Source organism: Tympanuchus pallidicinctus, unplaced genomic scaffold, assembly GCF_026119805.1.
Source record: "Tympanuchus pallidicinctus isolate F22 unplaced genomic scaffold, pur_lepc_1.0 scaffold16, whole genome shotgun sequence".
NCBI lineage: Eukaryota > Metazoa > Chordata > Aves > Galliformes > Phasianidae > Tympanuchus > Tympanuchus pallidicinctus.
Window position 1 is genome coordinate 26,565,980 of NW_026294679.1, and position 26,900 is coordinate 26,592,879.

General features: G+C 44.1%; 1 protein-coding gene across 3 annotated transcripts in view; it reads right to left on the reverse strand.

The window, feature by feature from the left end:
- The window catches only part of ARID5B (AT-rich interaction domain 5B), a 108,553-nt gene that overhangs the window by 80,667 nt on the left and 986 nt on the right, over nucleotides 1–26,900 (reverse strand). For all 3 annotated transcript variants that reach the window (XM_052676895.1, XM_052676896.1, XM_052676894.1), the window contains one exon: nucleotides 18,501–18,726. In XM_052676895.1, coding sequence (XP_052532855.1) covers nucleotides 18,501–18,726 — 226 coding nt within the window. The remainder of the gene's footprint in view (nucleotides 1–18,500; nucleotides 18,727–26,900) is intronic.

Genomic DNA, 26,900 nt, shown 5'->3' on the forward strand with positions numbered 1-26,900 from the left:
ATAGAGCCTGGTATCTACTGAGTGCCAGACATCAAATCTAGGGCAAGGCGAGATGAAAAACACTCTGATATGAAAACGTAGGAGTTTTTGCTACCTACTCCATTCAAGCACTGGGGGCTGTTTATTGTGACTTGTGACTACCACTAATGTCAGATAAATGGTTTTAGGTTCTTAATTTCTAGCATAACCATGAATTAACACAGAGTTCCACAGGATGCATACAGGTAAATCCCTGGAAAAAGGAACGCACAGTGTCAGCATCACAGCAGTCACTCCTCACTTCAGCTTTAAAAAAAAGCCCTTAATTTTTGCTTCCACAGTGCTAAAGGACCAATATCCAGCAACTATCGGCTATGCAAAACATTACTAATTTACCAGAGGGAAAAAAATTATTTATGCGGTGCATTATCAATCTTAAACGGTGATGTTTAAGCACAAGGCTGATGAACTACATGCAGTATAACGCAGCTGCTTTGCATTTTGATTCCTTTATTTATAGACCACGGCAAATTAATAACTCAAAAATGTTGTTCCAGGCAAAGTAATGGACACACAATAAAACTATTCATTTCCTCAAAGGTCACTCTAGGAGAAGCATACATTGTTTAGAAGCCTACCAACAACGCTATTGTTCCGAAGAAAAGTGAAAATACATAATAAGCAGTTAGTGCACATATCTGCATTGGAGACCCTAGGCTAATTTAAAGTGCAATCTTAAGGCAATCAATCATACTCTAAAATTACTTCATTTTCCAAACTGTTTACACTTTTTAAGTTACAAATCCACTTTCTGCTATTTCAACTCACGATTTACAGCTCCAGATTTAGCCTGCCTTGGCTTGCTGCCAAGCGCTAGTCATGAGGGAGCTAATGATCTGAACAGATCAGTGTTTTATAATGGAGAAAAGCGCATGTAAATTTCCAGTATGTCTGCAAGTAATCAAGGCATGCTGACTATAAATGAGGCGGCCTGAAATTTATTTTAGGAGAAATATCTTAAAGCCGCACTTTTTATCCCGGCCAAGAAAGAAACAAAAGAAAATCTCTTTTTAAAAGGTACTCCAAGATTATTCAAAATTATTCTAAATGAAAGTGCTACACAAACAATATGTTAAAGAACAGTACAATAGCTGATTTCCTTTAGTGTTTCTATCTTGGCCAGATCGTATCCTTATCACGGCAAGCTGGAACATTAAACTCTCTACTTCATGGAATCAAAACACAAGAGTGCTTCATATTACATTATAGAAAAATGAGCCGTTCCCTACAAACAAGGTCAGATTTCTGGAATGCCAAAGGTCTACATTCAAACAGAGCCGGGAGGAGGGGAGGCTCTGCCCACTCCACTCTCTGCAAAACAGTGGGAAATGAGACCCAGCAATCTAAATGCGTTTTAATAGCCAAAATACTAGAAAGAGAACAAGAAGTCTCTCGGGAGACGATACTTACATTAAGCATGATCTTTATTGTTTCATTACAGCGGCATAGCCAAATAATGACTTTGTGTTACTGTACAAATAATGCCGGATCCTCATTTTCTAGCGGAAATAATTACTCTATTCTATCATATTCTGTTTACCATCAGCTACACGCACGCTCCCCCTTGCAGGCACAGCGCAGTGGTAGCTTTGGGGCCAGACTGAGAAAAGTTTTAGGCTTTTCCAAGTCTTTAAAGGTTGTACGAAGGAGGCATATTCTGACCCAAAAGCAGCTTTAAGAATGGAGCTATAAATATTCTTGTATTGTACTTCGTGAAATTCAATCCATCATGATGGATATTTCGGTTATAACATTATTACATGCCTAAACTCAATTGTATAATTGCATAGGGCCAGAAACAATAAGCTGGCATCGCTTTGTTACAGCATACTACAGCTTTAAAATACCTGTAATCATAAATCAGCGTAATTATTTGAAGTACTGTCATGAAGCAGAGCAGAAAAAGAAAAATTAAAATAAACTAGCTGGTAGAGACTCTCAGTGCACTTTCTAGAGATCAGAGAGCTTTGGTGGCCTTAGCTCTCACCACCACTCCAGCCAGGCAAGCCTTTCTCTCCACACAGCCTGGACAGGCACCCAAAGCAGCTCACTGCCCCATAGCTTTCCCACAGCAGCCACAGCATCGAGGCAGACTGCGCCTTGGTTCTTCAAGAGGCAAAAATCCCTGAAGATGGCTGCGGCCCTTCTTCCCTCCCAGTACCTCACATTACACAAGGGCTCTCCAAATCTCATCCCTGCCCCCCCGCCAGCCATGCCGAATTTCAGGCTCACTGGAGGCACTGGGCTACAGCATGACTGAAGTTAATATTAAAACATGGATTCCTCCCACAGCTTCACTGAAAAACAACACTGAATTCACAGGGAAGAAGATCTCCACAATCTTTCCTGTTCTGTTCTCCTTGCTGCTTTTAAATCTCTAGTTCCCTTTATGTTTTTTTGTGATCTCCACAGATCTCAAGCAATGTACTTTGTTGCTTTTGATACTTATGCAAAGAATGCACAGTCTTTCACAAAGATGCTCCCTTGGCCAAGCGCTTTCTGACTAGCAGAGCTCAGCAACACACATGCTTGTTGTGTACACACACCTACTCACAGTTCCATCACAGACAACTAAGCACACACAATAAATATGACACAGTGACTGGAAGGTGATTAAAAACCTCACTTTGTCAAATACTCAGCTTTCACTATCACACGCTGGGACATCATGAATTGGAAACACAACTGAAAGTAGGTAAGATCTGAATTTCCAAAGTAAGAGGAAGAAAACCCCGTTTCCTTTAAATACATCTACCAGAAGCAAAAAAGAGGGAACAAAAGATCTGGGGGCAGGGGGTAAAACAACTCACAACCTCAGGAAAAACTTCTAAAAGAAAAACAAATGTAAATAAAAAGAAGATATATAAATAAGGGATATGAACAATTTTTGAGAACAAAAAAACATTTGATATCATCAGAGCCTGTGTCACAGAGTGGCTATTAAGCAGCATAAACATTCATTTTCAGTCCCACTGAGTCACCCAGAAAAGCTGGCTCTCTAAAAATGAGGCCGATGGAGTCTGAGATCCAGCCCTACTTTTCTTTACTCCAACTTGGAATCGTTGTACAGTTACAATGCAGAATGTCAGAATACGGTAAACAGAACTGAAAAAGGGAAAGAAAACAATTTTTTTCCCTACAAGTCAGGTTCAGTGCTTTTGCCTATTAAAGTAACCAAATATGTTTCTCTCTGAAATCAAAGCCAAAAGGCAGCATGCCAGACACAGTTAACAGATAAATCAATGTTCCCGAAGGGCGGGCTTTTTTGTTTTGGGGGGTTTCTGCCTGACAACAATCTTGTGGCAAGCAAACAGAACACCCACTGCACATCTTGTCAATCTACTCACATGAAACAGGAAAGGAAAAGTGAATACTTTCGAAGATCTACTCGCTGTTTGGAAAAACTTCATGTTCTAACCTCTCCGTCAAAGGTCACGGTTTTCGTAACTACAAAGTCTGCAGCCATTGTGAAGCCTCGACATATAGTGTGTAATTGCAGTTAATTTATCACTAAGGTTATTGTATATTAGCTGGGGAGTTTGTAAACACGAATGAATCAGAGGTTTCATTTTTGTGTCCCTTACAAACTGGAAGACCTAACAGTTTCCTGTTCCAACATTCAAAATAGTATTGCTTCTATAAACCCACTCCAGTCTCCTTGCCAGCAGTTTCCATTTAATTAAACTGACAGCAAAACAGGGCCCTTACTAATGTGTTCCAGACCAGTTTTCCTTCAATGTAAATTCTCAGGCATGAAATTACATCTGAAACAGACACAATAATCCCTCTATATCTTAGTCAGAAGTTTAATCTATACTAAAATAACATTTTCTTTGTCTATATTGAAATGTGCTTTAGAATTCAGTGATCTTTTCTCAGTTGAAGTTCAGGGAATTATTTAACTTCCATTCACCCTACAGTCAATTCAGAATTTTCTTCCGGCCTGCAATTTATACATTCACTGTTGGTTTCTAGGCCATGGGCGGCAAAATGATCTCGTGTGCAAGAAACCAGACTCAGGTCAGGCTTCAAACTTTTACTTTCTGGGAGTGCAACAGGCTGGTGGCATGAGAAAACCAGTCTGCAGCTGCTTGAAGCCAGCTAACTTCTGTGAGCTAGCAACCTGATCTTTCACACAGATCCTTGAGTCAACTAGCTGTAAAGAAGGAAACTGATGAGATTTGTATGTACCTTCAATAAAATGAAGGTGGGGTTTCTTGTTTGTTTAATGGTCCATAACGTTTTCCTCGTCTAGTCAGTCCTGTCAGTGCAACACTGATGCACAGATACCCATGGCACCCAGGGAGAAGGGAACATGCACAAGAGCAGTTGTTTATCTCCTGGGAACTATGGGGTTCGTGGTCATCAGCTCAATGAACTGCAGCACAACACATTTACGCCAGGCCTAAGTGAGATGGGGATCTCCGAGATACACAGAGCATTTCACTCCTGGCTCACGTGCTGCCTTTTTCTGTGCTGGTACCAGGACAGCCAGGGGACACCACAGCCACCAGCAATTCAAGCCTGAAATAGCAGAGGACTTTGAGAACCTGGGATGGATGTGTCCAGAGTAAAATCTGGAAAAGCTGCAATTAGTAGAAGGGCAAATAATTGTTCTTTACTCAATGAAGGCAGCGTGTGTCACAATGGGGACCTCACTGCGACTGCCAAGCCACACCTTTTCACTTGATAGGACAGAGAAGCTTTATCTCTGTCAGTTACACGGTGATTGCAAAAACACTCTCCAGGCTTGCTGCCTGACCTTGCAGCCAAGTCCATGCTATGATACTGCAGAGAAGTTGCTCTGCCTTGCTGCTCTGTGGGCTCCTGCTACAGGACACTGAGCCAAGCCTTGCTGCTGCAGGTCTCCGAGCTCAATGGGAATGGTACAGCATTCAGCCAGTAACACCTCAAGCCACATCAGGACAGACACACTGTGGCAGGATGGCTGAGGTTCAAATGGCTTAGCAGTGACTGTCATCTCAACTTTTTCATCCTGGAAGGGATTCTGGCAATTACCTTCTTTCTGATGCCAACTATGCTTTCCAAAGGTAGGTAGGCACACTGATCTAAAAGGGCCTGAAGTCATCTCAAACACGGATTTGGAGTGAAGTTTTAGCACCACCAAATTTTGGCAACAAGCTGTATAGATGAGCTCAGATACAGGTACATAAGCACTCTTTTTCTGGCCTTGTCCTACCTGTGACACTCAGCACAACGTGTGCCCAAGACTTCATGTCCCGACAGCTTGAAATAGAATGGAAATACGATGACCATATGAAGCACAAGCAACAAAACCACTGTTTAAGATAAGATAAAACTAAACCACATCTTTTTCCAAGTCTTCTACTTGCCCAGTGAAAACTCTGCAAAATCTCTGTCATGTTCTCAACAAAAAATACCTTCTGCCAAAAAAGTGCTCCATGATTTTAAGTAAGAAATTTGTCATGTACCCAGTATTTATGAATGATGCTTTTGGACTCAAAACGTTTTCGGAGCCCTAACAACATAATTTCTACATACTGTTGTCACAGTCTTGTGCAGTGGAAGACAATGGCTAGTCATTAGCTTGATTAGAAACCCTCTCAGCAGCTACTGTTCTTCCCTTTCCTTGAGGAACCCTCCTTCTAGAGACAACACTCATCAAGCATTCTCCAGATATAAAGCAGGTAAAGCACTTGTAACTTCTAGGCTGACTTTGCAAGGTGACGAGGGGCAGAAGGGTCTAACAGAGTAGCAGCTTTTCTTCATCTTGTGCTTCCCCAGGCTGACAGAGGAAGCCATGAGATATTGATGCATACAAACACCCTGCACGATTGGCCAGAAATGAGGAACAGACTTTTCATATTCATTTATACGCATTCGTGAATGTGTGATCAGTTAAAAGTCTGCCAATGACTACCATTGGCACAACACTACCATTTCTGCCACAACAGGTGAAAAATGCTCCTACTCCATTTGTGCAAAAATGCTGGACTTATGTTATCAAACACACAAATTCTTGTCCACCCTCCTTTTCTCCTGCACTCCCCGCCTTCAAAATAGTGGGGATGAAATTGGCCTCATTTCCTGTAAATTTCATTTAGACCCAAATGTTCTTAAGTATGTTGTCAGGGAATATATTTTAAGGCTGTTACATTCACATCTGATCTCCTACCCTATGCTTTTAAGATATTAAATAGGCTTTACCCAATAAATTACATGTTGCATGCCTTGCAACTGCATGGCATCTGAAATCACTGAAGGCAAAATCCTGGGCCATTCAGTCACTGTACACAAGCCAGAGGGCCCAGTTCTAAACACCCTAAGGCAAAACTGAGCGCACGACCTTCCCCACGCTGCCCCAGGCGGTGCTCCCCCCAGCTCTCCATGCTGCCTCACCTCTTCCTGTCCCCTATGGAGCCACAGTTGGAGACCACAATGGAGCACTGCCTCAGCACCAAGCTTCTCATGTGTCCCCAGCCAGCCTGAAACCTGCAGAAAACGGCACTGACTGCCCCAACACCGAGTGGGACGATGATCCCAGCAGCTCTATTCCTGTTGAGGAATATAATAGCTGGGAAGGAGAAACAAAGCAACTCTCTCTCTGTCCCAAAAATACTCATGAAGATACACACCATCCTGCCACTCACACTGCTGTAAGTTTTCCTACTGCGCATCATAGCAGCAAGCCCGAGCCCAAGGTACAGCCCTGAATAATTACGCCTAGAAAAAGAAGCGCTCCTTCAACTTTTCATAGAATCATATCATAGAATCATAGAACGGCCTAGATTGAAAAGGACCACAAAAATCATCTGGTCTCAACCCCCCTGCCATGGGCAGGGTCGCCAACCACTACATCAGGCAGCCCAGAGCTCTTCTCCACCTGAGCTGGAAGGCTTCCCTCCACAACCAGACAGTGGGCAGGGAGGCAGTTGGCAGCAGGGCTCCAGGGGCTGAGCATTGCTGCTTGAGCAGCCCAGCCCACTGCACCACCAGGAGCCTGCCTGGCACATAGCACAGGACCCCATGTTTCATGTTTTGCAATAGCACAGAGACAACAAAGAAAACAAATTTGAGAAACACTGTGGGAAACGCGCCAGCGTTTTAATGAACGCTCCCTTTAGAAATGAAGCCTTTTTTAGCCAAACCACTATGATTTTGTTTTAGTGACTCATACAAATGGATTCTGGATAAGGTTTAAAAACGGGATATTTTCTCTTCTGCTTCTAGGTTCACCTCAAGACACGAGAATGAAAATATAGCAGCAGGAATATTAGGCTGGACTTATACTCACCAACAGACACTAAATAGGGATCTACTAAATTTGTAAAGCTTAGCTGAAGTTTCAAATATACAATTCTGAAAATACAATTCCTCCTGAAGTCAGGCTGGGCACAGGTCATAAAACTATAAAAAGATACTTTGTCCCTATAGACCGTGAGAAGCTAATCATTAGCCACCCATTTATAGTGTTTACCTGTTTATTTTGTTATTTTAATATATTTCCGTTGTAGGAGCCCATTCTTTATTTCTACCACATGGGTAAAAATAAAAAGATCCACTGCCTCCAGGCAAAATATTTTTAAAGACAAGGACATTTGCCAGATTAAAACCAAACATAAAAACAAAGTGTACATAAATTTCTGTTTGACTACTGTTGGGCATTTGAAATGGCACACGTTTTCTTTGGAAATATTTTCTTCCACTTTCTGATACAAATGATGGTAAAATATGTACCCGGCAGCAAAGTGAGGGAACTAAATTTAAAATGCATAAATGCATTTTCAGACCACTCTTTCATTTTTGCTTTTTTTTTTTTTTTTTTTTTTTAAAACTTTCTTTTTCCAGGGCGAGGGAGGAGGGGGGAGCTCGTACTGCTGTACTGAAGTACTGTAAGTTCTTTTGCCTTTTAACAGAAATATGTAAACAAGGTGTATGACTGTAGGGTAATGTTCTAGTCACAAAGCATTCAAGAGCCAGAGTGAAGCTATTTAAAGAATGGAGTATTCAATTCCTGAGGCCAGATGCTAGTATAAATACGAAACTATGTTCACACTGCAGATTAAATTATTTTTAGTTTCTCCATTTCAACTGCCAAAATTATTTCGTTGCGTTTTGCTTCGTTTTTTTTTTTTTTTTTTACACTACACCACAGAACTTATGGGGCCACTTTTGCAAGTTTCTGAACAAGGGATTACGTACACAAGCACACAAGGACTTTTTCAGCTATTTTCTCTGTGCAACCAAAGTGGAAGTGCACATTGACATACATTGGGTCACTTAGGGAGTAAGAAAATTAAAAAATGGAGCCGAAACATTTGAGATTCTTGATGTAGACTTTTATAGCACCTTATCATTTAATTTTCATCCCATAAAGCTTTTAATCTGGAAATACTCTGTGTGAAAAAAAAGTGGAAACTGTGGTTTTAAAGTAATTGAAGAGAAAAACATGCATAAAGACAGCATTACACACTGTCTACTGGGTTTGCCAAGAGAGCTCACCAGATACTGCTAAGAATAACAAGTTGAAGTCATCAGTAATTAACTGAAACCCAAATAATCAATAATCCTGTGACCCTGCCACAGCAAGAACACACTTGAGTCCAAGAAGGACAGACAAGGCAATGAACCGGGGGTGCTGGCAATGCATACAGGCTCAGTGAGAAGCTGGGTGAGGACCTACTGTTGACACATGCCACAGCCTACACATCACCTTCGAGGCTGACAAGGACTCCATCCTGCTGATGACCACCACACTGTTGTCATGTTTTTGGTCCTGTAATTATCTTTGCTTTGCTTCACCAGCCGGCAAGAGTGAAAAGCCCAGGCTGCATCGCCAGGTCTTGACCCATCTGCGGCTGTCAGGGGGATTAGCACAGCAAGACACAGAATGCAGAGCAGGAACTGTGCTGAGGGACATCAGCTGAGTCCATGCCCACTGCAAGGTGCACCACAGTGCTAGGAACGCACCAAGGAAGGTCTAGATGTAAGTCCAGAAGCATCAGTCTCCAAGAAGGATGAGCAGAAACCATAGCTTGGTCAGTAGAGAGACCTCCTGCAACACTAAGGAATGTGGAATTACTGAGCAGACTTGCTTTGCCCTACGTTGAACGTGCATATTTTGCTGATGACTTACCAGAAGGCTGAGGCTAGCAGCACAACACAGCTGGCTGGAGGAAGGCACAGGGAGGGGAAGGGTCCTGTGGAACAGGGCTGCAGCCCATCTAATATCGGGATGTGTGAGCAGACACTAAGTACCTGTGGAGGCCCTGTCACCGCCCCGGCTCAGGAAGGCAGGGGACACCAGGCTTCATTACAAACAGGCGACACAGGACATGCTGAAAGCTGAACATGCTCTTGGCCCCAGTTCCTAATTAACTGCTCTTATCAGCCCCAGATCTGGCATCAGAACAGCGAAGCCTCTTTTCCACAGACGGGCTGACAGTCTCCGCCTTCCTGGGCATTTACAACATACTTTCAAAATATATGAGCCCACACTTGAAAAAAACCTGGGACCGGAACATCTGGGCTTCGGTTGTTTCATTTCTCAGTAATAAAAAGCGGAAAAATGATGCAGCTGTGTCTAAAGTTTGGAAACACATTGGCTACCTTGTCGTACTTTACCTGTTTCCCTTCACCAGACTCATTCACAGGATCAAAATGGGACGTGAGGGACCTGGAGGAGGACAAGAGGGAATGTTTCCCACTTCTTTTTTTTTTTTAATTTCCAATCTGTTATAGGATCCTTGAATTGTACAACACAGAGGGATCCATTCCACTCATGGCACACGTGTGTAATTCCTCCGGGCACTAATGGGAATGGCAAACACGCTGCGAGAGAAGGATTGCTCCCTAATACTGCAGCAGTATGAACAAGGCTGTAAATACACCTCTAGGTTCTGGTAACATTAGAAACCAGACTAGTATCTTTCTCACGGCTTATTATGATATCACCAAATCCCCTCCATGTATTTATAGCCCTGTAATTCAAAATTATTCCAGGTCCATAAATGTTTTTGGCAACTGAATGTAGAACTGACGCTATTATTTCACATATTATGGTACTGTCCGTGAATGTGAAATTTATTTCAGCGGAGGCTCCTGGAGTTCATTCATCAGATATTTTACGCCACTGTTCTTTTAATGATTCATTTATCCTTAGTAATATTTGTATTCTGAAGAGTGGCGTCTCCAGCCGACAGCACAATGCTCTGCTGAATTATCTTCTTCTCTCACAGCATAACAAAGTGGAGCACAGTCAAATTGAAGATGGCCTTTAGTACACTGTCAGAACAATACTGCTTACCGAGCATATCCAGACACATTTCTCAAACCACATGTAATGCTCTGGCTGCCAACATGCTCATAAAGTCATTAACCAGCATCTTAAAATGAGGGTGTGATACATATATTTAAATGTTTAGGAAAATCAAATGTGTGCTCTGCTAGAAGCTTATTTTGAAATTCAGCTTCCACATCTATCAATTATGCAGCAGTGTGCATATGGAAAAATTCACCTTGATTTTTCACAGGCTGCTAAAATATACTCCTGCTAAAATAATACGCATTATCTATCACTAACAGAAGCTTCTTTATAGTGTTAAGTATTTGTCCTTCACAATGTAACAGAGAAAGAAAGACCTAAGCTCAAGGTTTACAGCGCCGATGATTCGTTTTTACAAGCAAATTACGATTAGCAATAAAATTAAGGAGGAACTTATTTCACATGGTACAGATTGTACTGAACGAAGTAAACAAAGGTGATGCCGCAATGCTTTCCCATGTAAAACCTACCCAGTTACACGTTTTCTAAACACCAGCTTTCTCTGCCTCCCGTGCCCACAAAGTGCACTCCTGTTAACACACACATACTGGGCTTAACCCCTTCCTGCCCAGGAACCCTCAGCTATCAGTGGCCTCACCCACATGCACTGCCATGCCAGCAAAGGCAAGCAGGAACCAACTTAACCACAAGCACTATGCAGTCACAGCATTGACACTTAAGAGTCTTCAAACTGGGGTTAAACAGAGCAAGGATGCCACAGCTGCCCTCTTCCCCTACATAAAAAGGAGTTGAATGAAGTCTGGCTGTCCTCTCTCTCCCAGCACGGGATGGCCTTTAGCACTGCTGGGTGTAGCAGCACCCATGGAAGGGCCAGAGCATCTCAGCACGGCAGCGTGGGCAGCAAGGAAAGCACTTCAGGGTGGGGTAAGGACAGCTTCCCTCAATGAATGGGGTGCACAAATCAAGACAAACGTGAGGCTTCACTTCCCTGGCTATGGCACAGCGGAACTACAGACTAAGAGAAGAGCCAGGAGGGAAGAAGAGGATGTCCTCCGACGCACATGACCATATCAAAGCACACTGTAGGCATCGAACCAGCAGTGCAGCCAGCAGACATGGCACCAGGAGGAGAGTGCCAATCACCTCCCTCCGTGGCACTGGGCACGGCACATGCAGGGACTCAAACAATGCAAGTCCCAAACTGGGGCCCTCTGGGATCCAGAAACAATATGGGCAGGGAAGGAAGTCAGAGAGAAGGCTAGGGAGGAAAACAGCACCCTCCAAAATCAAAAGTGGGGAAAAAAAAAAAAGAATAAAAGAAGGCAGACTCTGAGATATAGTCAGATGCAAACACGGCAGCGCTGCACCGAGAGGCACACGTTTCCAGTTACTGGAACAAAACCTCATGGTCAGTAAGAATTAAATGCAAGATCCAACAGTGACTAGAAGGGAAAAAATCCTGGAGAGCAGACACATGTGGGTTATTACACAGCCTGGCAAGGTCAATCTCGGTGCTAAAAACAGACAAAAATAAAAAAAAGCTGTCAAACATTTTTAAAGGGATACTGTCCCACAATGGCTGCCTTTACATTGCCTGTGAATGGCCTTTTTTTATCTACTTATTCTGCAGTTGTGTAGGCCTCTGCTGTTCCATGGAGAAGCTGCACCAAGCCCTTATTAATGGGGCAAACTGCTGCATCTTCAGCCTCAGCAGAATGTGGGGCAATTCCTCCAGCGAATTTTAACTCTTCCCCCACTGCTGTCCCACAGCAGCAATTTCTTCCATTCCACTTCCAAACCAAAGTGCAGTTGCAGGTGGCTGTGCTCCACAACACTGACAAAGTGCCCCGTCATTCCAGAACATCACTGAAAACACTGACACAGTGACAGCCGCTATCAGCACAGCCTGATAACTGTGTCAGCCTGCTCCTGCTGCAGGAAGCGTGGGGTGAGCTGCCATTTAGGGGCTACACAGAAAAAAGTTACATGGGATTCTGCTTTTTCTCGGCAAGACTTATGCATTTCAAAGACCAAAACACCCACCTCCTCCACTCCCAGCTGCTCCCAGCCCCCTTTCATAGGAGCTCAAAGTCAGGTCAAGATCTGAAATGAAATTCAAATTTTATCTCATTGATAAAGCACACTTGGGAATTTGAAATACATGATGCTAGAATTCCTTTCAAGAGCCACAAGTGGGTGAGGTTCAACACAAGTCAGTGGCAAAAGAAAAGCTTCCATAGCCAGCACCGTGTATTGAAGAGTTCACAATACCCTCATACACTTCTGTAATGAAACAGGCTGCCGCCAGAGGAGGGAGGAATGAAGAGCACTTAAATCATCTCTGTCGTGCAGCCACAGGAGGACCAGAAAGCTCAGAAAGGCCCCAGGGACCCTGCCAACCCCTCCAAGGGCAGCAGGGGCTGGGGAGACAGGGAGCACATGGGGAGAGGGGCCCAAAGGTGCTACAGGGCCACCCAAAATTAAAGTGAGCTCTTATCATGGGACTCTTAGGAGTACACCTGGCCTCCCAACAGCAGCAACTGCCAGCATTCAGAAGGCAGTCAGCAGCCTATCAGTTATCCTCATCCAACTGGTTAAGATGTAAAAAATAAACATTTATCTCACCCTCTTTGTGCAAGGCCAAAGTTGCCTGTCTGCTCAGCACCACAGGTTATTCCTAATGCTAAACACTGAAGGTAAATGGCAACGAAAGCAAAGGGAGGCATATGAGCAGAGGAAGGGCCCCACCCAGCACCCCCCTGCCAAGCACTCCTAGCACTGCCCATAGCCTGCAGGTGCTCTTGATTTGCAGCAGCACTGCTGGCATGTGCTAGGCATGGTCCCTTCCCCAGGAGCCATCTTCTTCCACCCAGGCTGCATGGAGCACGACACCAAGCCAAGTAATTGCCTCATCTGCAGCAAAAGAGCTCTATCAGTTGGGCTGGTGAAAATGAATAAGAGAGGTCAGTGTGACCCTGGAGACAAAAGCCAACATAGAGCATGCAAAGGCAGAGAGGGGAAAATGGGATAATGGGACACTTACAGGAGCTTGATCAAAATCAAATGGGATTCAGCCAGGACAACAGGGGCAAGAAGGCAAAAAGAAGAGCAAAAAGAGCAGACAAACGAAGCAGGAAAGAGAGTTGGAGGCATGACCCAAAACAGCTGTACTTCAAATGGTCAATCATCAGCCGGTCAGAAATTATTGGATCCAGTTAAGTCAGGCAAGCCTGAATTCAGCAGCACCTGACAATGAACAAGGAAATCTCCAAGAGTGTCTGAATGCAGCTTTACTGCAGATTGTCAGTACCAATAATACTATGGATTGCCTACATTATGTCCTGACAGTCTTCATCTGGAGAAGACGTCCCAATTACAATGGTAAGTGAATTCAGAGGGTCACGCGCTGTTCCCTTTGGTTCTCCCTCGCTGGACCCAAACTAACACACGAAGACTGCACAAAACCCCTTTAGTAAGCACCAGTACTTGCTCATCCCCATCACTAATGCCATCAGTACAGGAATAGGATATCCCACAGGGTGCCAATCATCATCCATACTGGCACGATAAAGCCAGTATTGTCAAATAGACAAATAAAGAGAGGTGACAGGAGCACGAGGACCAAACCCAGCGCTGTGTCAGGACAGACTCATGCCCCACAGGAATGCCCAACGCTGGCTCACAGTGACACAGCTGGGGGCGTGCAGCTCCCACCTCCCCATCCCGCACAGCCACCGCAGCCCAGCCCAAGGCGGCGGGGCCCGCCAGCACTAAACCCAGCCATTTGCCCTCCGTCTCTACTCTCAATTTCAGCTCTGACTCCTCTATCTTTTATTCCTTTTTCTAAAGACACATTTAGAGACGAAACCATTCATAACTGCCTATCCACAGACAGTTTGTGGCAGCATAATTGACAATGAGTCTGCAGCAAAAATGAAAATGCTGTTTTAATAACCTTGGCCTAAAATACATTCTGTTGTATGCCTCAAAGGGTTTCAATGAAAAGTCAACCTGTATAGACATATTTTCTTGGCTTAAACAACAATCCAAAGCATATAAATGTAGTCCAACTATAATGACATATTTATAGGCCAATAAAGCTTACACTGCAGCTTTCATACTTCACTTAAAGGAAGTCTGTAAGAAGCGGTGTTATATAAAATAATTTGAATTTTTGTCAAACTATAGCCCAAGGAATACAAATATGCAACTTTGCCATATTTAACTGATAGTGTTTACATTGCTTAGTTGCTAAAAATTTTGTAAAATGAAATAATCCCTCACTTGGTTACTTCCCACTGGTTTACCAAATATGGATATACAAGTCCATTTATTACAAAGAAAAATCCCCTAAATGATTCTGAAGACAAAAATAAATAACTAGCAACCTTAGTAGTGAATGATTTAATCAGACCAATTCTTCTGGAAAAACAGGTTCTCATGTTCATTATGAATAATACATTCCTGAGCAACTCTATTTTTATATGCTGCATTGTTTTTCTTTATTTTTCCCAACATTTGAAAGAAATATTCAGAAAGCTATGAATAGACTTAAGACATAAACTGCTAGCATTCAATATTGGCATATTTGTAGAGAGGGACAGAATGTATAACATAAATAGCTCAAAATGCAGAAATAATTCTTAAAAATAATTTCTCAGGTTGAAATGTTGAAGCTCACAAAAAAAGCCGTTACAGATCTGCTGTATTTAACTCACTAACTCCTAAGTCCTAAGGAAAAGTCCTGCATAATTCACTAGTGATAAAACAATGGCATTTTATAGAGAAAAACATTACTGGGAAAAAAAAAAAAAAGGAGAAAAAAGAAGGAAGGAAAAGAGAAAAAAAGAGAAGAAAAAAAGAGACGAGGGAAAAACAGACTAGGAAAGAAGGAAAGTAAAAAATAAGAGAAGAAATTGAGACAGAGCTACATAATTTGAATTAGGGTCAACTCTGAGTTATAGGTGCACAGCTTCTCTGGGTTATGGATTAACCAGCTGTCAACTAATTTTTGTCTAATCAAGTGCCACACAGCATACCATACAATGCAGAAGCTGCTCGTATACCAAGGTTCCACTTTGCCTGGCTATTGTGTAAAGCTGCCCTGCTCCCCAGCAATGTGTTTAATTAAGTACCTTCTCACAGTGCCACTCCCTTGGTTCCGTATCAGTCATGTTTTCATTTCATACAGGTTATTTCACCCTTCACCACTTCTTGGTACTACATGAAACTGATTTTGTTTCTTGTGTAAAGTTTTTTTTAAAGACTTTAATAGGGATATAATTTCCTATTACCCTCTACAGCTTGGTCCAAAAACATCTAGTAAGAAAACTTTCAGAATCAACTTAATTTTATAGGATTTTTCTGTAATGGAAACATGCTATTTTATAGGAAAAAAAGGGGATCCAGAAGATCACTTTGTTTATCTGTGCCTTTTCAACACCTGGTTCAGCAGCTTCCTTGTCTACAGCCAGGGTTAAACACAGGTGTCACCAGCAGCTTTGTGTATGGCCTGCCAGATCAGTGCAAGAACGGATCTGTTGCTTTCAGACCTTCCATACAATGCTGCCCCATTGCAGCATCGTGAAGAACCTCTCTGCAAAACGTCTGAATGGGCACAGCACGGAGAGTCTGACCAGAAGGGGAACAGAACTGTGGTAGTGGGAAGCCATTGACACGCAGGAAGTGACCACTCCACTTGGGCTGACTGACTTTGCTAAGGCGACTGTGCTGATGCTCACAGCTGAGGGACCTTCACACAACAGCCCACCACACTCACAGTTTAGAGCAGTGTATTCAGACAACAGTTACCCCACTGCATTGCGCGGGAGACCTCATGCATAAGTTACTGCTAGTAAAGCTTTGATCACTGCAGCTAAGCATTGCTACTACACTGGCAAGATGTTCTATATTGGAAAAGGTCTGCGGGCACACGCCCTAATAGGCAGTAAAACTGCCATTTTGACAGCAGAGAACATACAGCACAGGCAGCTGAAATCCCCATGCCCTGGATGCTGGGCATTATGTTATTGCCTTTACCCAGAGCTGGAGAGATGGCAGTTCTCAGAGCGCAGAATTAAACCTGCTGACCACACCAAATGAGAAGTAAATGTTCTTCACTGGTGGGGCAACACCAGAGCTCACAGGCAGCTTTCAGGATGCAGTGCTGCCTCACAGTGAAGATCACTTTTCTGAGTTTTTCTCAGATCTGGGAAGAAAAATATCCTTAAATTCTTGAGCTTTACCAGCAGTTAAAAATATCCTTATTATTAGATTAAGAAGTTTCTTGGATTGCATTTCACAGGCTAGATCAGTTATCTATCAACATGCCTGACACTACAAGTCTTACTGAACCCTTGGCTTCACTACTCCTATCACCCAGTTGTGATGAAGAAAATAGTGATCACAGTCAAACATTAACCAAAATACCCTTTTCTACTTTAAAAAATAATAAAAATAAGGGACTAACAATAAAGCCAGAGCCACTGACCAAAAATAAGCAACATTAGAACGTAGGTTAACAAAATTACAGCATATACTTTAGATTCCATAAGCATTTAAAGTATAACCCCTACTTTCAAAGGCTTAACATGCAACTATAAGCTTTAGGCTTAAAGATAATTTTCTTTGGCTCCTAGGGTAGATAACAGCAATTTCGCAACTTACCACAAGGGTCTTCTTGATTGTTAAAGACAAAACCAAGAAAATATTAACCCACAACAGTTCAGTCTGAGAAACATTAAATTTCTTTTAACACAACAAACAAACACAAATAAGGGCAGTGTGTAAAGCAGATGCCAGGGCAATAGCAGAGAAAACCACTGCACGTAATCATAAACTAGAAGAAACCACACACAAAAGCCAAGGAAAAGAGAAAGAACTGCATAGGTCTTTTGTTTGTTTGCTTGTTTTTTTTTGTTTTTTTTTTGTTTTTTTTGCTGGAGAAGTAATGAAAAATAAGATCATCTTCCAGTTGTACTTTAATCTTCCGACCTACACATCTGATGGTGAATGTGAGATTGACAAAATCACTTCACCGTTTGGTAAGATCAGAAAAACAAGATGCAGAAGATAAATCCTCCACGACAAATCTACAGCACAGTGTAACTTGGCTTTGGTGCCAACACAGTCATTCTATTAAGACACTGAATCTGGCCTCTTATCTCCTATTCACGTGGTTTCAAAAGCATTTCCTCACATGCAACAGCCTTAACTTTTAATTTCTTACCTTCCAACTCATTACATCCTGAATTTGTCTTTAAACTTGGAACATTTGTTAAAAGTTTGGTGCAGCAGAAAAACGTTCCTGAGATGATAGCTATTACGCATCTGAAGTACTAACACCACAAAAAGGAACGTTTACCAACAGGAAACCTAACTCCTTTGGACCCTGGATCCCCAACACAATTTCAAAGGTCTGATTCATCACAGAGATACAAAAGCAGGCCCAGAGCCGCAATCCTGTTTGCAACCATCCAAAGTATCAGAGGTAGCACCTCTCTCCATAGCAACAGCCAGAAAAAGAAAACATGTCTGCCAAGTGCAAACTACATCCAGAGAACAGAAGGGCACTCGCTGGAGGCCTAAGCTGTACAGTAACATTGAAGATTACAACAAAACACACCAGGTTCAAAAGAAAACACACCAGGTTACAGCGTAGTCTCCAAGGAAATAGTGGACATTTCCTTACCAAAGCTGATCCTACAGAGACAGGATAAGCACTAGAAACAGGTGAGACCTTGAGCTTCCAAAAAGGTGAGACAAAAACTGAAAGGCCTTCAGTCTTCCCTTCCACTGGGAGGAGGCCTAGAGAAGATGTGGCACATTCTTTTTCCCACTGTGCACAATTTTCATCTGATCCCAAGGCCTGCACAGCCCCAGGGAAAACCCTTGACGATTTATTGTGCTTCCATCTTCAGGATTTGAGCCTTACGGTTAAGCTATATTTCTATATAGCAGACAGGTAGCACAGAGTTACATCATGCTCATCTCCAGGAAGCCAAGATGCAGAGTGAGCAAGCCTGCAGTGAGCTCACCACCACTCCTACCCGTCCAGCTGGGACACCTCACCACCACACCTCTGCCCAAAGTGCAGACGTACCTTGGGAACTGGCAACAGTTAGGCAGACTTCATCTGCCACTGAAGCAAGTCAAACAGAGGCCCTCCCCAGGGCAGAAAGCAAGGGACACTTACCAAGGTCAGCCTTCTCCTTCAGGATGTCTTTGAAGTTCAAGCCGCTATTGAGTGTGGATTGTCTGTATCTCATCAAGGCCTCCTTCTGCCCATTCTTTCCCACATCCATCGGCTTTACCGGCTCAGCCCGGAAACCACACTTCCACTTGGAGAAATCGGACTGGGCCCATTTTGCCAAGTCTTCAAGCTTCACAGTGACTTTCTCTGAAACAGCAATAACTTCATCCTGCAAGAAGCAGTCAAATAAGAATACATGTCATGCAAGGCTCCACAGTGGCTGATAAACTCTTAACGCCAACCACCCCCAACAGGCTGTTGGAAAAGTCTGTCCTGTTGTTGGCAGATTGATTTTCCTGTGATGCAGAATATCTCGTACTTCATTATTCCTCCTACCACCTAGTAGGAAATATTAGTTGTTTATGCAAAGCAAATACAATGTAAAGAGAATTTCTAAGACCAGGGCAATGATCCTAAAAGGCATGTGAAATACAGGTTGCCAAAGCACATTCTGCATAACCGAAAGCCTTGAGGGAAAGTTTGTTTTTTAGGTGCAATTAGCTGCAAATGTAAAAATTCATGGCTGGATGACTAATGGTTATAGCTAGTCCTGAAATAAATGGACTAAGTAAATCTCAGATTCTTGGAACTCTGACTCACCAGAAAATTCCTGTGTTTATGGTACATTTTCCCTAGGCTTACACACAAATACTGAATTTAACTTTTGTCCTAAAAATTAAATAAAACTGTGATGTAATCCCAAAAGAAATACTACATAAATGTTATGTGCTTCCCACCAAAAGAAACTTGCACATTCTCATGTTTCTAAAAACCCTTTTCAAGATCAGAAGAGAACTGTAATTTTTTTCCCTTCTTAAACATACATTCTAAGAAAAGCACTTAAACCTAGTTTAGCCTCCAGAACATATACTTGAATTAAACAGCTCTAATTGCTGAATTTTATCCTTCCAGGAAACAATCAACTCCTCTCAGTTGCGATGAATAAGCAGAATGTTTTAAGCTGACTGTAGTAAGCACGGGCTCCAGAAAGCCTCAAAAAATAAACAAACATACATACATAAATATCCAGGAAGATACACTCCAGATTTTTGTAGTTAAAATAGCAGAAATAATTTATGTTGTAATGAGAGCTGGCTGCCCACCACACCTTGCACTCTGTACATTTCTACTGCTAAGTAAGGTTACAGGTTCTTGAAATAAATAAACCAGAATCCAATTTTCCCCCAAATAAACAGAAGTATTTGCAAAGGGGAGAGGAATTCTTTCAGTTATTAAACAAAGAGAAAAGCACGATTGATTCTCTTTGTGTGTATGTTTTTTTTTTCCCCACTGAGCAAATTCCTCAGGAAATAAAATACTGTTCAATAGAAAAATAAAAAAAAATAATAAAAAAAAGAACAAAAAAAGCTGTATTGTGATAAATTAGACACAACACAAAACAAAACATGAAGGATCTCTTAAAAAAGCAGACCTGATATTCCACTCTCTCATATAATACCAAATTCCTTCATAAGCAGGCGCCTTCATTACATTTACTGCAATAACATGTATTTGGTGAGAAACGAAAGGCATGCTAAGCAAGCTTCTAATAAAATCTTTCCCTTTTATCACTGCACAGTATAAGAGCTTCCCCTGAACAACAAACAATAGCGGTGATGTTTTAAATCTCTGTTTATGACAGACGTCAATACTTTGTAAACAAGCGTTGTGTACTACAAAGTACAATTTCAATGGATGGTTTCACCCAATTTCATTACACCATTCCCTTGAAATTAAGAAAAAAAAAAAGCTTAGTTGCTGTGTATTTTATAGCTATTACATGGTGACTAGTAAATGTCAGGATGAAAAACATACACATGCATCTATCTTAGCCTGCCTGCAGACGGTCCAGGCAGCCTGTGGATAAGCCCTCCTTCAGGATGCTGCGTACAGCCACCGCACCATGCTGAATGCTCAACACCAGAGGCATATAGCAGCACTTTTAATAAGAACCTGATTTGGAGATCAGGCATGTTTTTGGTTAATATATTATTTTCCAAATAGCTCTCATGATCGAATGATTATGATTTCAATTACTAGTTTCTTCATATCCTTTCCAAGAACTGTTATGACTAATACTGGCTGGCATACAAAGTAAGCTGAGCAGACAATTTATTAACCAAAAGAAAAGTACAATCACTATTACATCATCAATGAATAAACTTGTTTTTGATAATACAACCTTCACACACATGCACATGATGTGCACAAGGGAAGCAAATAAAAAGGAGAGAAAAGAAGTCCAATGCTGAAGGGTGCCGGGGTGGTCGCCCTTCACAAAATGGCTCTGAGTGTCTGCGCACAGCATGAAGGGCTCACAACAAAGCTGGAGGACAGGCTTCCCCACCACCTTGACACAGTCACATCCACAAGGATGGCAGGGCCCTGTCTGTGGCAGCTCCATCCCTAGGGCCCCAAATGGGCAGGGATATCTGGGAAGAGCGGCTGGCCTCCAGCCTCAGGTTCTGTGGCCAGGCCTCAGGCGGCCATAATGGCGGCCTGTGCCCCAGGCTGCTGGCCAGCACGGCCTGCCTGTGCCTGCCCACATCAGAACCCCTAACACTGAGCTGCTCCTGATGCTGAAGCCACTGCTGTGGTCCTCCTACTTGTGTGAGGCCCAGGCAGCTCCAGGGCAGGCCGTTTTCCACAGGTGCTTTGCTAACACAAGAGATTACCAGCCACAACAGAGGTCACTCACTGCTGCAACCCCTTGCTTGTGTCTACACGTCTTGCTACCCTTCCACGTCCCCTAAGCACCCCTCCTGAGCACTGTGCTCAGATCTGAACAGGGAATGGCACGCAGCTCACCAGACGTGTCCCTCCCTCACCATCCGACTCACCAACAGCCACACACTCACCTCTGCAGCTAGTCTAGAGGAGCCCTTCCAATGAGATGACAAAGGCATACAGATGTTAAATAAATAAAAACCAGGTACGCAGTGACACATGATTAACAAAACTTTAGAAGATTAAAGAAATCTGCTGTATAGCCTTCATGTCATTCATAATTATATCTCTGTGTAAACATGAAAAACCACCCATGTCGCATCCACTGCATATATATATATATAAACAAAAATCAACTCGTGTATTAGCTGTGCTCTGAAGTTATATGTTTGTGAGGTCTCCATTGCCTGAAAAGTCTTTAATTGCACTTTTTTCCTGCTACACCAAAATGAGGTTTACTAGGGGAAATGGCGAGTGGTGATTCCAGCTCTACTCAGGAGTGGGACTTACCTTGGGTGCCCCTGACAGACACTGGTGCCCAGTGGGAACCTCATTCCTGGCCACATAGTTGTTTAATCACGAAATAAATACTGACTACAGAAATAGGCACTTTTCCCTGTTTCCATAAAAGTAAGCATCTAGTGAGCCTGCCATTGCAGCATATCTTATAGGGCTCCCGAGCAAAGCAGAATACTTCCACTTCTCAAGTGGAAAATGGAGTGATGGTTAAGAAAAGGTGCTAATGCAAACCCTCCTTATCCTTCCCTTGTTCCTGAACGACGCAATCAGATCAGCATTTTCAGAAAAGAAATACAGGGAGAAGGGACAGTATCTTCTTGAGAGCCGTTATGCTTAAATATTATGTCACTGTTGTCTAAGCAACCATCACGGCTCCTGCAAGCACAGACCGCTGTATTGCCTGACTCAGCAGATGGCTGGAATACTTACATTCAATGAAAGAGGTCAGGTAGTTAGAAGAGCTTAAAGCGGATAATTATTTTTTAGAAGAAATATTAACTCTTACAAGGCAGGGAGTCACAGGGCACTGCAGGGGGGTTGCACATCTCGACCCCACACCCGCATATGCTACATCACAACTTCTCATTCACTTCCAATAATGAGGCAAGATTTGTATTTTAGAGACGCCAAAGCAACCTTAAAAGAATTACGGCAACTGAGATATCTCAAAATTTTGACGTGCTGAGACTGTTTTCACTCCAGCGCTTCCAGAGGTCATTTAAGGAATTCTGGAGGGCAAGAGCGATCCGAACACCTGCTTGGCTGTCTCCTAACATCAAATATGCGGCCTGGAGAGAAAGGGGAGACGCACTGTAAAAACTCTTGCCAATAATTACAGGAGACACCGCATGTCATTTATCTGATCAGTATGATTTGCTTTGGAAAACATCTTCAGCCTTTTTACAGAAACCTTTAGCACAGCAGATAGCTGGGGATGCATATTTTACAACCCAGTACATTGCTGATGAAAACACATTCATCCACAGGAGCAAAAAAAATACAGTGTGACTCTTGCAGGCTGCATTCACTGCAGATAATAGAACTGCGTATTTCATTGGGACATAATGGCCCCCTTTTATTTCAGGGTTTTTTGTTGTTGTTGTTTTTAAGTTTTCCACAATGTAGGTGAAAACATCCTTTACGTAACTCGCACAACACTACTGCCTGCCCCAAAGTCCTGGCACTGTGCTTTCTGCTAGGCACAAATGATTACTCCTATTCCGCAGATGGGATCACTGAGTCACAGAAAGGTGCATGAGAAGATCCCATGTGTAGCTTGGGCAGGTTAAACTTTCCTTTCCCTTTTCCCTGGTCTGAGTGCCTCGGGTAGTAATGTATCCCCATGCCGAGGCTAGATGGAAGTGTCCTGCCAGATGCTGGGCTAGCAGCTCTGGAGGTGCTGGTGTGCAGGGAGCCACAGTGACCAGCAAGCACTTTGCACCCACAGACCCCAGGGAGAGCCAGAAAAGGGAGATGTGCGTGATCCAGGAATCCATCTGGCACATAGGAGAATTTGGAAGAGACCAAAGCAGAACCTCTTGTCTGTTAATCTTTTGCTAATTACTTTAAAGGGCTGTAATGATCTCATTAAACACAGGTGACAGGTATTTCTTCAGCCTCCTGCACTGTTTCCCCAGACTGCGCAGCCCTACAAGGCTGCCTGAAGATCCCTCTGATGATGAATGTTGGGTCCCACCCGCTAGTTTTGCCCAAGACCAAACAGAACAGATCAAAACAGAGGGCCAAGCTGAAGCCCCACAAGCTGCAATCCCCTCTGTGTCTGTGTAGCTCAGTATTTCCAAATGAGACATGCAGAGAGTCCTGGGGCAGGGCACACTGCACCGCAGTGGGATGTGCAGTGGGGGTCTGGTCCACCTGGTCCAGGAACCAGGTGGTGACGGACTCCTCAGGGCAATGGCTGCGAGCAGCCAGACCTGACATTTCTACTGCCTGCTTCCTCCTCTCTTTCTTTTTCTTCCCTCCCGCTGCTCCTGAGCAGAGGTTCAAATTGAATTTATATCTGTCACTGCAGATAGAAGTCCTGACCAAAGAGAGAATAGGCTTCAGTCAAAATGTTTTCCCATCAGATAGCTCGCGGACCTCGAAGAGTTGTTTCAGTTCAGGCAAGTTGACAAGCAATTCATTCCTAATTTTGCCTACTACAGTTACAGTACGAAGAGCTTTCCTTGTAGATTACATAATTATATTTTTCTTAACAGGGAGTACATTGCATTAGCAGGTTTAAATTATGCAAGCTTATTCTTTTGTCTTTTGTTGTATTGTGTTCTATTGTACTGGTAAAACAATATGTGCTTTAATTAGCAAATATCTGTAAATAATTTACTTGCTTTTCATGCAGCAGAACAATGGAGCCAATTTTCACATACATCCACTGAGCATGTCTAGTGGGTTTCTTGCCAGAATCTTCCATTGTTCCATATCTGTATCAATCTGCCCATCATTAGCAGCTAACGTTCAACAAATCTGAAAGAAATCAAAGTTTCAGCCCCCAGGAGCACTCCTCAGCCCCTGAAACTCAGGCTGCACTTTGCAAATGAAGATTAGAATATCTAGTAAATGAAAACAAACTATTTTATTATCTGCATAACCCTGGCACCTTCACGTAGAAACATGGACGCCTGCCAAGCACTAAGGTCACTGGATTAATGCCATCAAATGCCGATGTTCATCTGACCTCCTGACTTCTTTTCAGCTACAAATAAAAAGCTCAACTTGGTGTGACGCCACGCATCACGCACGCATCCTGCCTCGGCAGGGTTAAATCTGAGCGTGAACCCACACACACACACACGCACACACACACACAAAGCAAAAAGCTCTTAAATCAAGAGTGGATGACTGTTCTGAGACTTAAGGCATTGTTATTTTGAATGCGAATGAAAGGGCCAGAACAAGCACTGCAAGAATATTTCAATTATGTATTTCCCAGAACTGCATCTCTGAGCAACTGATGCAAATATTGCTCCCATAACAGCAGAACTTCTTCCTGCACAGAGGCGTAGGGCGCGTGAATCAGAGGGTACTTCTATATTGTACGCATATTGCTGCAATATTATTAAAAATGCAGAATGTATGTACGTGTGGCTCTCCTGAGCAATACAGTAATTATGATTAAGGGACAAGCGGCACAAAAAGAGCCAATTTATCTTACTTGTGCTTAGGAATACTATTGTGTAACTAAGCAACTAAAGACAAAATATAGTCTAATTAATTCACTCCTATGCTTATTTAAAAGACACAATTAGAACATTTTTATTTTCCAGCCTGCGCACTATCTCAGCACGCTTGAGGGTGTACCATGTGAGGCCCATTACTCTCTGAAGACAAGAGTTTAATGTTCAGTGCCACAGATCAGACTGGGAACAGCCACTTCAGGGAGCAGAGTTTCCACAGCCCAAACTGGGAAATTAAGGGAGAAACACAGAAACGTGCTGGGAGGGCTCTGCCTCGAGTGGCCCATCGCACCCAGCAACTATGGCTAATGGCAAGCAACATGTGCTCCTCCCTGACACTGCTGCCCTCTTTCCCCGCCAGCATACACTGCTGGTGGTGAGAGGTAAAAATATACACAGTGGATGTGCAGTTACCAAACCTGCAGCATTCTATGACAAATACCATTTCTCCAACACTGCTATGACGGTGTGCTTGATTTTTCAAAGCTGAATTAATCCAAGCGAGTGTACAGCAGGGTACAGCAGGGGCTGACGCTATGAGCATGATTTTCAGGGCACCCTTTAATGGCCGTGAGCCATGTCTGAGCCATGCCATCACCGCTGTGCTGATGGGGACAAGCGTGGTGCACACGCTGGGACGGGGCAGTTCCCGTCCATGCCATCCTGCTGAGCCCCTCACCACGGGGGGGGGGGGGGGGGGCAAGGATGAACCTGCAGCACCTCTGCTCCCTGGGAGAATCTCTCCAGCAGTTCTAGATGGCATGCATGCATGGAGTGACTTCTGTTTTTTTTCCCCAATTAGTCTGAAAATGCAAAATATTGCGAGGGAAATAATTACAGGAAACCAGCTCTCTCCTCTCCTCCGCATGAGCAATGCTTGCTCATGTAAATTACTTGCATGAGTAAGGATTATTCGCAAGGCGAAAAGCATTGCATCAGAGCCCGGTTTGGGAGCGCAGCTGAGACCAACACGAGCTCGTAGTAAACTCGGGCCCTGATGAATGGGCGCCGGGCGGGCTCCCGCGGGCGGCCCAGCGGGGCGGGGGCAGCGGCAGTGACGGTGCGGGGCGACGCAGAGCGTCACATGGCACCGAATGCACCGGGCCAGCGCCGGCTGGGGCTTTTTAGGAACTGCGCCTCGCAGCCAACGCCGCCCTGGATTTGATGAGAGCCGGCTTCAATACGTATTTTCAGCCCTGCCTAATGAATACCAACAGCTTTGCCACACTACAACATAAAACGTGACGGGCGCTTAGCCCTGGAAGCCCTTCTGCCGGGATTCATCCCTCTGCGGCCCCACTCTGCCCGCGGGGCAGGGGGCTGTGGACCGGGGATGCAACCCCATACCCGCACTTTTGGGACCCGGGCGGGACCCCGACCCCGAGCATCCTCGGGCCTTAAAGCAGGGGAGAAGCTCCCACCGCGGCAGCTGATCCCTCCGCAGGTGACTCCGCGGTGGGACAGGCATCGCGGTGGCACCGCGGCTACGCAGCTCGTTCGAGCCTTGCTCCGGGGCCGTGTCCGGTGCCGGCGGCGCCGGGGACTGTACTTAAATCCGTTGCAACGAAATCGGCCTCTACGTCCACGCATCGCCGATGGGCTCCGGCGAGCGGTGCCTTCGGACGTTCCCGAGCGGCAGCGGCCCCGCGCCTCCCCGTAACCCCACGGCAGCGCACATTCACCCCCCCCCCCCCACCCCAGCCCGCATCCTCCGCCGGCCCGGCCCGCTCGGGGCTGTCACACGGCGGGCAGCGGCCGTCCCTGTACGCACGGACGCGGGGCGCGCGGCGGCTCGCGGGGCGCTCGGTTGCCCCCTCCAGGCCCGGCCCGGCCCCGCCGCAGCGCTCTGCTCGCGGACGAGGGCGCGGAGCCGGGACAGCGCAGCGCAAAGTTTCTGCCCTCT